The sequence below is a fragment of the Eleutherodactylus coqui genome, chromosome 1, assembly GCF_035609145.1.
Source record: "Eleutherodactylus coqui strain aEleCoq1 chromosome 1, aEleCoq1.hap1, whole genome shotgun sequence".
NCBI lineage: Eukaryota > Metazoa > Chordata > Amphibia > Anura > Eleutherodactylidae > Eleutherodactylus > Eleutherodactylus coqui.
Genome location: NC_089837.1, coordinates 282827552 through 282840917, shown reverse-complemented (window position 1 = coordinate 282840917; position 13366 = coordinate 282827552). Strand labels below are relative to the sequence as shown.

The following is a 13366-nucleotide window of genomic DNA, read 5'->3' as shown; positions in this document are numbered from 1 at the left end:
CTTTTATTTCCTTGTACTCAATGGGAGGCAGATGTTTGGTGGTCCTAGGTTTCAGTCTCAAGGTCAACATCTATTTTGAAAAACTCCATACAGCCATCACTGTTTGCCACATTTGAACCTACAACTTCAGCACTGCAGGTCAGCAGTGTTAACAACTGAACCACCACACCAGCAGTGGTAATGACTAAGCTACTATGCTTGAGAAGAAAGAAGAATAAACACAATGAGAACATAGAGCCTCCATGCAGATATTGTCCATAGTTAGAACTGAACCTAGAACATCGGGATTTCAGTGGGTAAACAAATCCATACTAAGTGCAAATCTTCAAATGCACTACAAGCTATTAACTAGGTGGTACTACACTCCCTCTAGATTGGCGACAGATGCTGGAGAGTGTGGACAGGAGGGGACCTTATACCATTTATTCTCGGACTGTCTGCGAATACATACTTATTGGAAAGAAATATTTAAAACTCTGCAAAATGTAACAGACTGCAAAATACCTAAAAGACCAAAACTATCTTTATTGATGATTGAATATTTCCCTCCAGTTTCTAAAATAGATTTGCCACTTCATGTTAGCGGCTAAACTTGCCCTGACTATAAAGTGGAGAGCTGCTGTTCTTCTCATGGTCAAAGAAGTAAATTCTCATCAGCTATAGCAAACATTTTTATATGGAATCCTTGGATGGGATTCACTCCAAAATAATGTTCTCCTCTGCTCTGTTGCCTTTAAACTCATAACTCTCACTCTACAGAACCTAAGGAGCGCAGTTGGATGTTTGCAGTGGAAGTACAGTTTAGAATCCGACTTTAGTTAGTCCGCACATATGAAATGATACCAAAGATGCTAGCCATAGATAAGTGCGCCACTCCATACAGGAATACAACCCCTACTGGCAAAGCAGTGGATTGCCTGGGTCGCCCAGGGCGCCACACTAGCAGAGCATCCTGGGCTTCCCCAGCATCTATAGCACACTGCATGCAAAAAACACTGATAAATACAGGTGTTAGCTTACGTGTTTTGGCCAAAACACCAGTTTGACTATTGCTGTGTCCCAAAAACATGGAGACCAAGCCATGGAAGGTGATCGGTTCATGCCGAATCCTCGGCCCGACAGTTCATTTTATGTTCGTGTAGCGAACATCGCGTCAAACTAGTATGTATAAAACTGCACAATTGTACTGCATATAAACAAGTATGTTATGTCACGACTCTACTTAAATGGAATGTATCGCCTATTTTTTTTTTTTTTTTTAAATTAAAACCAGATAGTGAAACATGTTCAACTTTTCTCTTTTCCTGACCTGTGGAATTCTATATTCTGCACATCATTAAGATGGGTGCAATCTTGACTGAGCTACAGTTAACAACATTTAAAGATGCTTTACAGCAGCCTGATGAGCAATTCACACAATGGACTGCAACTGACCCATTGACTTCTATGGGAGACTGTGCAGGAGGGGGGAGCTTGTGTCATCACCTATTGTGAATGGTGGTTCCAATGTTATCTATATAAAGGCATGACCTTTCATTTGTAATCCTGCTTTAGCTGGGTTCACGCGGGGCAGAAGTCTTGCAGAATGTCTGCAGTGGGAATGCACTGAAATTCCACGAGATTTTAGCAGTGGAAGTTTGGCACGGGATTTAAAGCGGCTTTATGCTACTGTGGAAATTTATCTCCATAGAGAAAAGAGAGATGCCAGCGGAAACGGCACTAAAATTGACTTGTTGCAGATTTAAATTCCGGGCCGCATATCGGTCTGCACGTAGTTTGTCCGCAGCGGACTGTCTGCCGTATGGGAAGGAGATTTTTTTGCAAAATCTCATCCACTTTGCTAGTTGGTCTTGATTTTAAAAATGCAGCATCATTTCCGGGTTTCTGCAAAACAAATCTGCACGCTTTAATTATCCTGCGGACGCCCATGTCTCCCTATGGGCAGCTTGAATTGCGGATGGTTCGTGGACATTCAGCTTTAGATTAAGCTCCCTATGTTTGCTTGGACACGCCAACAGTCTGACGTAATGTTTTACGCCTTTTTTTTTTCTTCTTTGGCAGTGCCTTGCAAATTTGGTGTCCAATGCACCATATCATCGGTTGAAAGCTGGCCTACTCACTAGAGTTTGGAACCATATTAAACCTTACATTCGTAATAAAGGTTTGTACATCTTTAAAGTCTCTGCTATTTAATTGGTGGTTTTAGTCTGATGAGCAAGTAACATTTATTTCATATTTAGCGGCACTGACTTCATGTAAAACAAAGACCTGCATATACATCTCATAGCATTTTTATATTTTCTAGATGTGAATGTTCGCGTCTCCAGCCTTACACTACTCGGTGCTATTGTGTCCGCTCAGACACCTTTACCTGAAGTGCAAGTTCTTTTACAACAACCAGTTGTTGCACTGTTGCCAAATGCTGGACCTGCAACAATTACTCGGCTCAGTGATCCAGAATGGTGGAGGAAAGAGGCTGCTCAGGAGCAAGAAGGGAGAGTGAGCCTTCATTCTGACCAGCTGCAGTCTGAGTCTTGCTGGCTAATACGATTGTGCATCTCCTTGGTAGTTAATCCACGAGAAGACTCGTGTTCTGATAGTGATGTCAGTTCCACATCTGTTCTTCAGTATGAACCCTCTCCTGTACGACTTGAAGCATTGCAGGTGTGGTTTCTAAATGTTACGTCTGGTAAACCAGTATTTGTTGAAATGAAGCATATAGATTTTATTGCTAAAGAATTCTTGTATTGCTGTTTTGCTCCGTTTAAATGTACACCTGCTGAAATGTTTAGTTCCATAATAAGCAGCTGCAAGATGCACACTTCTGTACTATAGAGATCTCTGTGCCAGAATTGCAGCTACTAATGCGCAGTCCTGGAGAGATGGGGCTATTCATGTTAATGCACTGACAGCACACGGCTCCATTATAGGCCACTTAGGGGTATGCACATTGAGATTTTTATTTTGCACATGGACTGATGGTCCACGTGAAAACTCACGGCATGTTTTATTCCCGTCTGGCAAGCACAGACATGTCCTATTTCTCATCTGTGAAACAATGTGCGTGTTTGTTAATTGTACAGCACACGGACTGGTGTTCATCTGATGTAAGTTGCGCCTCAGCCTCTTATTGTTTATAAGAAAAGAAAAAAAAAGAAAAGGTTTTTAATTGATTTTATGCAGGGGTATGTTACAGAGCAAAGATACGTATTGTTTGTATAAAAGAGTTTCTCAACATCCTAAACATATAATACTTGTTCTAGACACAGAAATCTAGTGCACATAGAGAACATCACCCAGCATTCAATATATGCAAGAAAAGAAAATGATCAATATTATCATCAGAGATTTGGATAGGTAGATGAGGGTAAGGAAGGGAGGGGGAAGGGGGGGGACAAGATGGATAGGTCATTAAATTTGAAAAACAGGGAACCTTAAGAGCAATAACGTAAGGTCCACCAAGATTTCTGAGTTAACAAGGAAATGGAGCATCTTAAAATATCATTGTTTCTGAGGGCTTTAATCTTTTCATATACACTATGCTCCGATACCAGGCGAGTGAGTTCTTGTATGGTCGGGATTGTTTCAGTTTTCCATTTTCTGGCTATCAGGGACTTGGCCATCAATAATATATGGCTTATCAATTGTTTCAAAGGAGGGTGGATTTTTTTTCCGTAGTCCGAAACAGTAAGGCTACATCAGGGGTAAAAGGGAGGTTGAAGCCTGAGACCTTATGAATAAGATTGTAAACATCCCTCCAGAAGGGGACCAGGAGGGCACACGACCAAAAAACATGAAGGAGGGAGCCTTGCCTTTTACAGTTTGTCCAGCATCTGTTGCTATCGGTCAAGCTCCTTCTAGCCAACACGGAGGGGGTGTAGTACCAAGTGGGTTAGAATTTTTAAATGGGTTTCAATCAAGTTTAGTTCCATGTGAGGATTTCCCAGCCCACCTAAAGGCCCCAAGCCATTGGTCAGTGGATATGTTTTGCCCAATGTCCCTGCCCCAATTTATGAAGTGGCATTACCCGGATGGTCTCAAATTGCCTGAAAAAAAGTCATAGGATAGCCAGGTATATATTTTAGCCTGCGGGGAGTCTAAGAATGAGTGGATTATCACTGGGATCTTAAGATCCTTTAGATGATAACAGTGCAAAAAGGAGGGTATTTGAATATATTTGTAGATATTCGAGTTTGTAAGATAAAATCTAGTTGTCAGGGCCCGAAAAGCCTGGTTGATGAAAAAAGATCTGATGTATATCTTAGGCCCAGTTTAAGCCAGGGCTTCAAGTGTAGATTGGGAATGAAAAATTCTAAGGTTTCAATAGGGATTTTTAAGGAATACCTACTTCACATTTCCTTATTTTTTTGATGATCTTATTTAAAAAGCGTAATTGAGCATTGTTTGGGACATATATAGATTGACAAGTGTAAAAGGCTTAAAGTTAAGAAAGCCTGTTGGAATCAAGTATCTGCTTCTTGAGAAGTAATGTCTATTTGTGTAGAGTTTTTTTTAAAGGCTATTAAAACCCCGACTTGCTTTTTGGAAGAGCATGCCATTAAGATTTTTGAAAAAAATTTTTGTGGGAAAAATTCGGACAGGCTGCGAAAGCGAAGTGGGTCTCCTGAGCGCAAATAATTTCGGCATCCATAGACAAAGCTTCCCTCCATAGAGATGACCTCTTATATGGCGAATTTAGCCCATTGACATTTAGGGACAGTATTTTAACTGACATCGTAGTGAAGTGTGATCAGATTTGAAAACATGTGGAAACTGAAAATCTTGGCAGGACAAAATTAAATAAGGAAACCTCAACCGGAAACAATACATCTCCTACAGTGCAAAAGGGATATATGTTATCCAACAATTACGTGAAAATGGAATTACAATATCGTAATACCGTAGGGAGGTACGAATCTTTTATAAGGAAAGCACAAAAGAAAGAAAAACAATATTTCTGTTTTAGCAAGGCTTGAGAAGAATGGGTAAAACACAGTAGTTGAACAGGCTACTCAGGCCTGGTAAATAAGATGGGAACGGTAAAGTTCGCCTGATGGAGAGTGGTCCAAAACCACCTAAAAGGTTGTAAAAGCTTAAGTTACGCATGATATATCAAGTTTGGGTCCAGTTTTGAGGTTGCTTTCTTGGTTTCCTTTAGGATGATTGAGAGCTTTGTGGAGCCAGAATAGCCACCGCCCCAGGATCTAGGTAGAAAGTTGGCCTCTTCAGGCTTTTGAAGGACGTGGGTGGTGTCTTTCCGGATTATAATTTTAGTTGGAAAACCCCATCCGTAGGGGATTTTAGCTTGTCGCAAAGCTGCAGTGACTGGCAAGAATTTTTTTCCTTTCATTCATAGTGACCTGCGATAGATCTGCATAGAGGCGTATATCAGAGTAGGGAGCAGGAAGCTGGTTTAATTTGCGAGCTGCTGTCATTAAAGCTGCTTTTGTGTGATAAAAGTGAATTCTAGCTATAATGTCTCTTGGGGTAGAGTCGGATATGAACTTTGGTCTGGGGAGTCTGTGCGCTCTGTCGATGATTAAATCTTGCGGAGTAGCGTCTGGGAGAAGTGTGGTCATCTGTAGTTAGAAATTTCAGGTGTTATGACAGATTCGAGAATTCCACGGAATTTTATATTGTTGCATCTGTTTCTATCTTCTATATCCGCAAGTTTAGTTTTGAGCTGCATTACTTCTACCAAGTCGTAATGCGCGTCGATCAGAACATTGTGGGATTGCGTGATTTCTCCCATTTTGTTCTCTGTGTGAGATACTCTATTCCCAATGGCTTCAATAGTATTAAGAGAAGAATTGAGTGTCATAAAGCTCGCTTTAAAGGAGTCACTTAAAGTGACCACCATGTCCTTAATGAAGGCTTCTGATGCTAGCTGAGAAGACGATGGTAAGGAAGCTACAAGGGTATTCAGTGAAGCTGATTGGTTATTAAGGGGGTCATCTCCATCAGTTCTGCTGCGCTTTTTAAGTGGGCTAGCTGAAGGAGAGGGGCTCTCTCTCTGGGCTGAGGTGGTTGCCGCCATTTTGGTAGAGGTATGGGAGCGGGAATTCTGTCTCTTTCCCCCCCCCCCCCCCGCGCCCCCCCCCCTGTTTGGCTCTGAGATGGGGAGCTGGGGCCCTCACTCACCTGTCCCTGCATCGTCTGGTCCGGCGAGGAACAGTCAGCTGGGTCCCGGTCAGAGCCGATATTCTCCTCCTACCTGCTCTCCGGCAGTGAGTCGGTAGAGGCCGGTAGACTGTCTGCAAGAGTACGCGGTGCCTCTGTTGGCAGGAAGAAGTCGTCCAGGCGCCGCGATTGAGAGTGGGAGGCTCGGCGTCGGGACAGCGTTGCAGAGGAGAGACACGGAGATTGCCTCGGGGCACTGCAGGTGAGCGTAAAGCTGTATTATAGTTGCTGTTAGCTGGGTTCGACACGGAGCGCAGTGACTACGCTGCCAACACTCAGCTCGTCCAGGCCAAGCCCCAGCACCTCAGCCTCTTGAGTGCTACTCACACTCACAACTAGTGTTCCGGAGGCCTTATGAAGCATTAGATTGGAATTGTAATTTAATAATTAATGTATGAGATGAACCTGCTTACAAAATGTAATTTATCCACTACATAGGTGTTGGCTCGTCTTGTCAAAGGATACTTCAATATGGCACAAAGTTATCTCATGGAGCTGGGAGAGGTGGCCTGCAAGTGTATACAAGAAGCAGATGGTTCAATACAACTGCATGGTGCTAAGGTGAAATTGGATTTATTTTTCTGATTTCTGAGATAATTAGCTGGACCACACATGGCACCTTCAGCAAACAGCTGATTATTACAAGGGAATGTTACCTCCAGGTATTTCCCATTCAGTGGTTGCTACAGGTTAAACTATTAGATGGTGGCCATTCAGCTGTATAGCTGTCCATATTATCAAGAACAACTTATCTGCCAACATGATTGTATTCTGTAATAGAGCAATATAGATAAGGTTGTCTTTATGAAAACAACCCCTTTTTACTATAATAGCTTTGTGATCTATAGCACAGCATATAATGAAATCTGTTTCTTTACACAGTTGTTAGAAGAATTGGGAACAGGAATAGTCCAACAGCAAAAACCAGACTCTTTGGTACCTGTTTCTCAGAGGGTGACTGTTTGCCAGGTATGTTCATAATATAGTTGTTGTATATAGTTGAAATTTATCTGAATACTTGATTCAAGTATTATCTGAGCTTAGCCTGTGATCTTTAGTGGAAAAGTCGGTAGACAAAGCCTTTTTTTTCCTCACCATACACTTTGATAATGTCATTAAAGTAAAGAATACTTATGCAATCAGAACAGTTATTTTCAAAAGAACAAGCTGAGAAGAAAATGAAGAACAGTTTGAAAAGGTAAAGGATAAAAGGCACCGTTTGACTAGGCAACATTGACCTGGTCTTACCCAATGTAACCTTTGTATACCCCACTTTCATTAATGCAATTTAGAGGAGAAAAAATAAAATTTCATATTTTTGCAAAGACAGGATTTTTTTTTTCTAATACACATGAAAATGAGGATTTGCACCCTAAAATAGATACTCCCATTTTTGAATGATTTGAAGCAAACTAGAAGGAAAAAATTACGATTTTCATTTTTTTGGCAATTGTGTCATTTTAAAAATAGTCTTCATTAATTTGTGTGCTGTACAAAAAAAACTATCACCCCGAAAGGGATACCACAATTTGTCACGTGTTAAGAAACATACACATTGTGGCCCTAATCTTCTGTCTGGATGCACAACGGGGCCCAAACTGAATGGAGCATCAAACTTTAACTGTCTTTTTTAACTTTTACGTGATCGCCATTATCCATTGAATAATGGCGATCACATGACAAGGATCGCCAACCGCAGCCTTCTGTTACTGCTCCAAGCTCTCGGCTACCTTTAGTAGCCAGAGAAAGAAGATTTTAAATTTCCTGTGCCCTCCCCAGCTTCTGCGCGTGTCTGCCACTTTGGTGATGGGCACATGTGCCAAACCTGGGGAAAGGTACACAGATAAGGATCTTGTCGGGGGACATCGCCGGTGGTCTTAGTTAAGTAACTTCACCTCCCCTCATCACGGATCGGATCCGTAACGGGGTGTGGAAGTTTAGCTTTTTACTTTAACGACGATCAAGTGAACAGGGACTGCGTACCGTGGCCCCCTGTGAAATCTCCAGGCACTCAGCCGCATTTGGTAGCCAGGAGCAGGGAGATTTTTAATAAACCTGGCAATCCGCGGTTTTTGCACTTGTGTCTGCCATTTTGTTGACGGGCGCAGAAGCTGGGGTAAGGTCCACAGATAAATCCGGGGGTTTAAGGTACCTAATTTCAACTCCCCTCGTGGACATGATCCTTGAGGGAAGATAAAACAAACTTTTTTTATTTTTATTTTACTCTTTTTTTTTTTTCAACTTTTTTTTTTCAACGTTTACATGATTGCTGTTATCTATTGAATAGCAGCGATCATGTCACCGGAAACCGCATACAGCAGCTCCCGGTGACAGCTCCCTGCTCTCGGCTACTCATAGTACCCGGGAGCATGGAGTTTTAAAATTTCCCATCCCTCTGTGCATGCGTGTGACGTAATGCCGTTTGGCGCGCATGTGCAGACGCCGGCGTCTGTTTCTGCAGGACGAGAATGACTGGGGACATCGCGGAGGATGGGGGTGAGTATTCTCAGCTCCCCTTACGGATCTGATTTTATTTATGGTCTATTCACTTTGGAGTCCAGAGCCTGCAGGGTTTTAATTCCCAGAGGAAGCATGTTTTTACGTCCTCTGGGAATAAAGCCCAGCAGGCCAGGTCGTAAAAAGGCAATGGGCTGGTAACTAAGGGGTTAAGAGCCAATCCAGTTTTCTTATTGTAGGGAGTATTAGATTGCAGGGACACTGGGGCATTGGTGCCAGAGAAGGTCAAAGGCCCAACTTCCACATAAGCCTGTAGTTGTACTATTAGGCTGCCTGTACACAAACAGATTTTTGCTGTGGGCATCCCCACCGCAGATCCGCAGTGTATAACATTTATAGCATGCTATGGGAAATCGCTTTTTCCCCCAGTCGTCTCCACGACAGCACCAATGAGATTGCCTCCTCCTGGTAGGACAGGAACATACTGAGAGGTTAAAAGCTCCCCCCCTTCCCCACTTTCCTCAGTGTCTTCCTGTCCTGCCAGGAGGCAGGATCTATGAGAGGAGCTGGTGGAGAAGCCAGCGAAAGCATACAGGCGGATCGGAAGGCAGTGGCTCACCCTGTCATCCCTTCGCAGCCAGACGACTCCCGGGACGCCACATCAGGGTGGTAACCCCCGGGCCAGGTTCCTCCCGCGGCGGCCCATGGGGGGTTCAAAGCGGGAGCCTCAGTCCCCCTCGTCCTCCGGCAGAAATTACAGCGCGGCGCTCCAGGAAGCCCTTTGACGGCAGGGGGCGGGGCGCCGCATCTCACGTCCAGCGCGATGACGTCATCGCGTCTGCATTAGGAGCGGAGGGGGCGGGGCTTAGCGCAGGAGCGCGAAAATTCAAATAGGAACCTGAGAGAAGCCAGAACACCAGCATCACAGGTCGCAGGGTGTCTGCAGCACTGGTATAACGATGAGTGCTCCAGCCCCAGAGACAGCTGAAACCTCAGCCTCAGCGGCCGTAAGTAGCCAGTGCGGCAAAAATACAAAGCAAATATCCAGTATGTTGTGTATGGAAAAATTGCATGTTTACCCGCAAAAATGCTTTGTTTGTCAGGGGGATAAAAAAGACATCCCCCCCAGAACAAAACTGCGAAAGTGCGTGGAATGCGGGACGAGACTGCCAGCCACGTATCAGAGGCCTCTATGCAAGGCATGCGTGGCTAGGCTAGTCAGAGAGGAATCGGGGGGATTCCTGGATGACGTTAGAAAGCTGGTGAAGGAAGAGGTTCAATCAGCTCTAACGTCACTGCCGGCACCGCCAGCGAAACGCCAAAGAAAGGCATATGTTCCCGAGGAGTCTTCTGATTCCGAGAACTCCATCGGATCAGAGCAAGAGGAGCAGGCGGCCGAAGAGTCCTCAGAGGAGGAGGACTACAGGAAATATTTGTTCCATCAAGATGAGTTGACGGAACTAATTAAATCAGTTAGGGCTACGTTAAAAATAGAACAGCCCAGAGAGCCGCGGACCCGACAGGATGAGATATTCAGTGGACTTGGGGAGAGGCGCAAACATACCTTCCCGGTCCACAAAAACATCTCTAAAATAATTCAGAGAGAGTGGAGTAAACCAGACGCAGGTTCCTACTCCGCTCGAGGCGTAAAAAGGAGATACCCCCTGGAGGAGGAAGCTTGCGCAAGCTGGGACGAAATACCTAAGGTAGACGTCCCGGTGGCCAAGGTAGCCAAGAGGACGACTCTGCCCTTTGAGGATGCCGCACAGCTAAAAGACCCCATGGATCGCAAGGCAGAGGGACTCCTAAAGAAATCATGGGAGGCAGCGGCAAACATCCTTAGGCCAGGGATCGCAGCCACTTGCGTGGCGCGGACCCTGGGGGTATGGTTAGAGCAGCTGGAACTACATCTGACCAACAAAACGCCGAGGGATCAGATCCTTAACTCCCTTCCCATCCTGCGCATGGCCACTAACTTCCTAGCGGACGCCGCGGCCGAGACCGTCAAACTCTCAGCAAAAGCCACAGCCCGCGCTAACTCAGCCAGAAGGGTGTTATGGCTGAGGTCATGGTCAGGCGACCTGGCCTCGAAAAACAAATTGTGTGCCCTCCCATTCTACGGCCAATTTCTATTCGGACCGGACCTAGATAAAATTCTAGAGAAGGCGGCCGACAGGAAAAAAGGGTTCCCTGAGGGAAAACCACAGAGAGTGAAGACCTTTCCCCGGGCCCCAATGCAGCAGCCCGAGGCCTACCGAGGCAAGGGCAAGACAGGCCGCTGGAGTTACCCCAAGGGGGGCAGAGGAAGGAATATCCTCTTCAACCCCCATCAGGGGGAGCCGAAGCAAAGACCCTGACGCCATCCCCGTAGGGGCAAGGCTGGGGAGCTTTGTGGATCAATGGGCCGCAATCTGCGGGGGCCCATGGATCCCAAAGATCCTACAGCACGGATACCAGATAGAGCTGGTATCCATCCCCAGAAGGAAATTTATTACCACGCGAGCCCCAAAAAAACAGCTACATTTACTAGGGCAAAGCGTGCGCGACTTGCAGCGGTTAAACGCAATATCTCCCGTACCGCGAAACGAGGAAACCCAGGGCTATTACTCCAGGCTCTTTTTAGTAAAAAAAACCCGGCGGGAAACACCGGACGATAATAAACCTGAAAGACCTGAACACCTGCGTCCGATACAGGAGATTCAAAATGGAAACCATCTCCTCGACAATAAAGTTGATCCCCAGAGGAGCCTACATGGCGTCCATCGATCTGAAGGACGCGTATTTTCACATCCCGATCCACAAAGATTCACAGAAATACCTGCGGTTCGCAGTGGACATGGGCGGAAGAACAGAGCACCACCAGTTCAGATGCCTGCCCTTCGGGATATCCTCAGCTCCCAGAATCTTTACCAAGATTATGGCGGAGGTAGCCGCCCACCTGAGAGAAAAATCGATCCTAGTAGTACCATACCTGGACGATATTCTATTAATAGCAGAGTCCAAAAAACTCCTAACCAAACATCTGGAGACAGTGCTACAACTTCTCCAATCATTGGGATGGATTATAAACTGGGAAAAATCCAGCCTAGATCCCGGCAAGCAGAAGACGTTTCTGGGAATAACTCTCGACTCAGAATCGCAATGCTCCTACCTACCCGAGGAGAGAATACGAAAAATCCGCAGAATAGTCAAAACCTTCCTACGAAGACGATTCTGCACAATTCGGGAGGCAATGTCTCTTCTGGGGAGCTTGACATCATGCATCCCAGGAGTAGCATGGGCCCAGGCCCACACCAGAGCCCTACAGGCCGTAGTCCTATCCTCGTGGGACAAAAGGCAGTCCTCGCTAGGGGCAAGGGTGTACATCCCAAACAGGGCAAAAACATCCCTGCGTTGGTGGACATCCCCAGAGAACCTGCGGAGAGGGGTTCACTGGCTACAAAACCCAGCCATCCACATCACAACAGACGCAAGCGCCTGTGGATGGGGAGCGCATGTGGGGAACCAATTCTTTCAGGGTCCCTGGCCTCAGAGGATAAAAGAACAGTCCTCAAATTTCAGAGAACTACAGGCAGTTTGGCAGGTTCTACAGCAGTTGGGCAACTCGCTACAGAACCATCACATAAAAATACTGTCAGACAATGTCACCGCGGTCGCTCACATACGACACCAAGGGGGCACAAGATCTCCCCCACTGCAAAGCATCGCACAGAAAATCTTTCACTGGGCGGAGGGCCGGATCCTCTCGATCACGGCAACCCACTTAAAGGGGACACTAAATGGAAAAGCAGACTTCCTCAGCAGGAAGCAGATAGACCCAGGAGAGTGGTCCCTCTCCCCAGAGGCATTCAAAATCTTAACCAACCGGTGGGGGACCCCACAGTTGGACCTCTTCGCAACCAGGGAGAACACAAAAGTAGGCAACTTTTTCTCCCTCCGGCCAGGAGATCGTCCGATAGCGGTAGACGCCCTGGGCCAGGACTGGGGACAAGGACTGGCCTACGCCTTTCCTCCCATACCACTAATCCCCAGGGTTTTACAGCACTTCAGAACCCAGGGATGCACGCTAATCCTAGTGACCCCCTTCTGGCCAAAAAGAAGCTGGTTCGGTCTTCTGACAACACTGAGCGTCCAGGACCCAGTCACCTTGCCTACCTGGACGGATCTTCTATCGCAGGGGCCACTGAACCACCCCGGCCTAGACAAACTCCATTTAACGGCATGGCTCTTGAGGAATCCTCGCTAAGAAAGAAAGGATTCTCAGAGAAAGTAGTAGAAACCCTAATGTCCAGTAGGAAAAAGACGACCCACCTGATCTACCAGAAGGTCTGGAGAAAGTTTTCCTCATGGAGACAGGGAAGGGATCGCGGGGATTCTATCCCCGACACTCCGCTAATCTTAGAATTCCTGCAGGAGGGCTTAGAGATGGGCCTCTCCCCGAGCACCCTAAAAGTCCAAGTTTCAGCCCTTAGCGCTATCTGCGACACAAAATTCGCAGACGATAGATGGGTCCACAGGTTCCTAACAGCAGCAGCTAGATTACGCCCTAGGCCCATAAACCTGTTCCCAGACTGGAACCTTAATTGGGTTCTAGGGGCCATGACAGCGGTACCATTCGAACCGATCAAAGCGCTACCTATAAGAATGCTGACAATCAAGACCATCTTCCTAGTAGCCATTACATCCGCAAGACGGGTTAGCGAACTACAGGCCTTGTCCATCCGCCACC

At 46.0% G+C, this 13366-nt stretch overlaps 1 protein-coding gene across 2 annotated transcripts in view; it reads left to right on the top strand.

Annotated features, from left to right (window-relative positions):
- Nucleotides 1-13366, top strand: part of HEATR6 (HEAT repeat containing 6) — a 62083-nt gene that overhangs the window by 31348 nt on the left and 17369 nt on the right. For both annotated transcript variants that reach the window (XM_066609373.1, XM_066609380.1), the window contains 4 exons: nt 2062-2161; nt 2306-2664; nt 6619-6741; nt 7063-7149. In XM_066609373.1, the coding sequence (XP_066465470.1) occupies nt 2062-2161; nt 2306-2664; nt 6619-6741; nt 7063-7149 (669 nt within the window). The remainder of the gene's footprint in view (nt 1-2061; nt 2162-2305; nt 2665-6618; nt 6742-7062; nt 7150-13366) is intronic.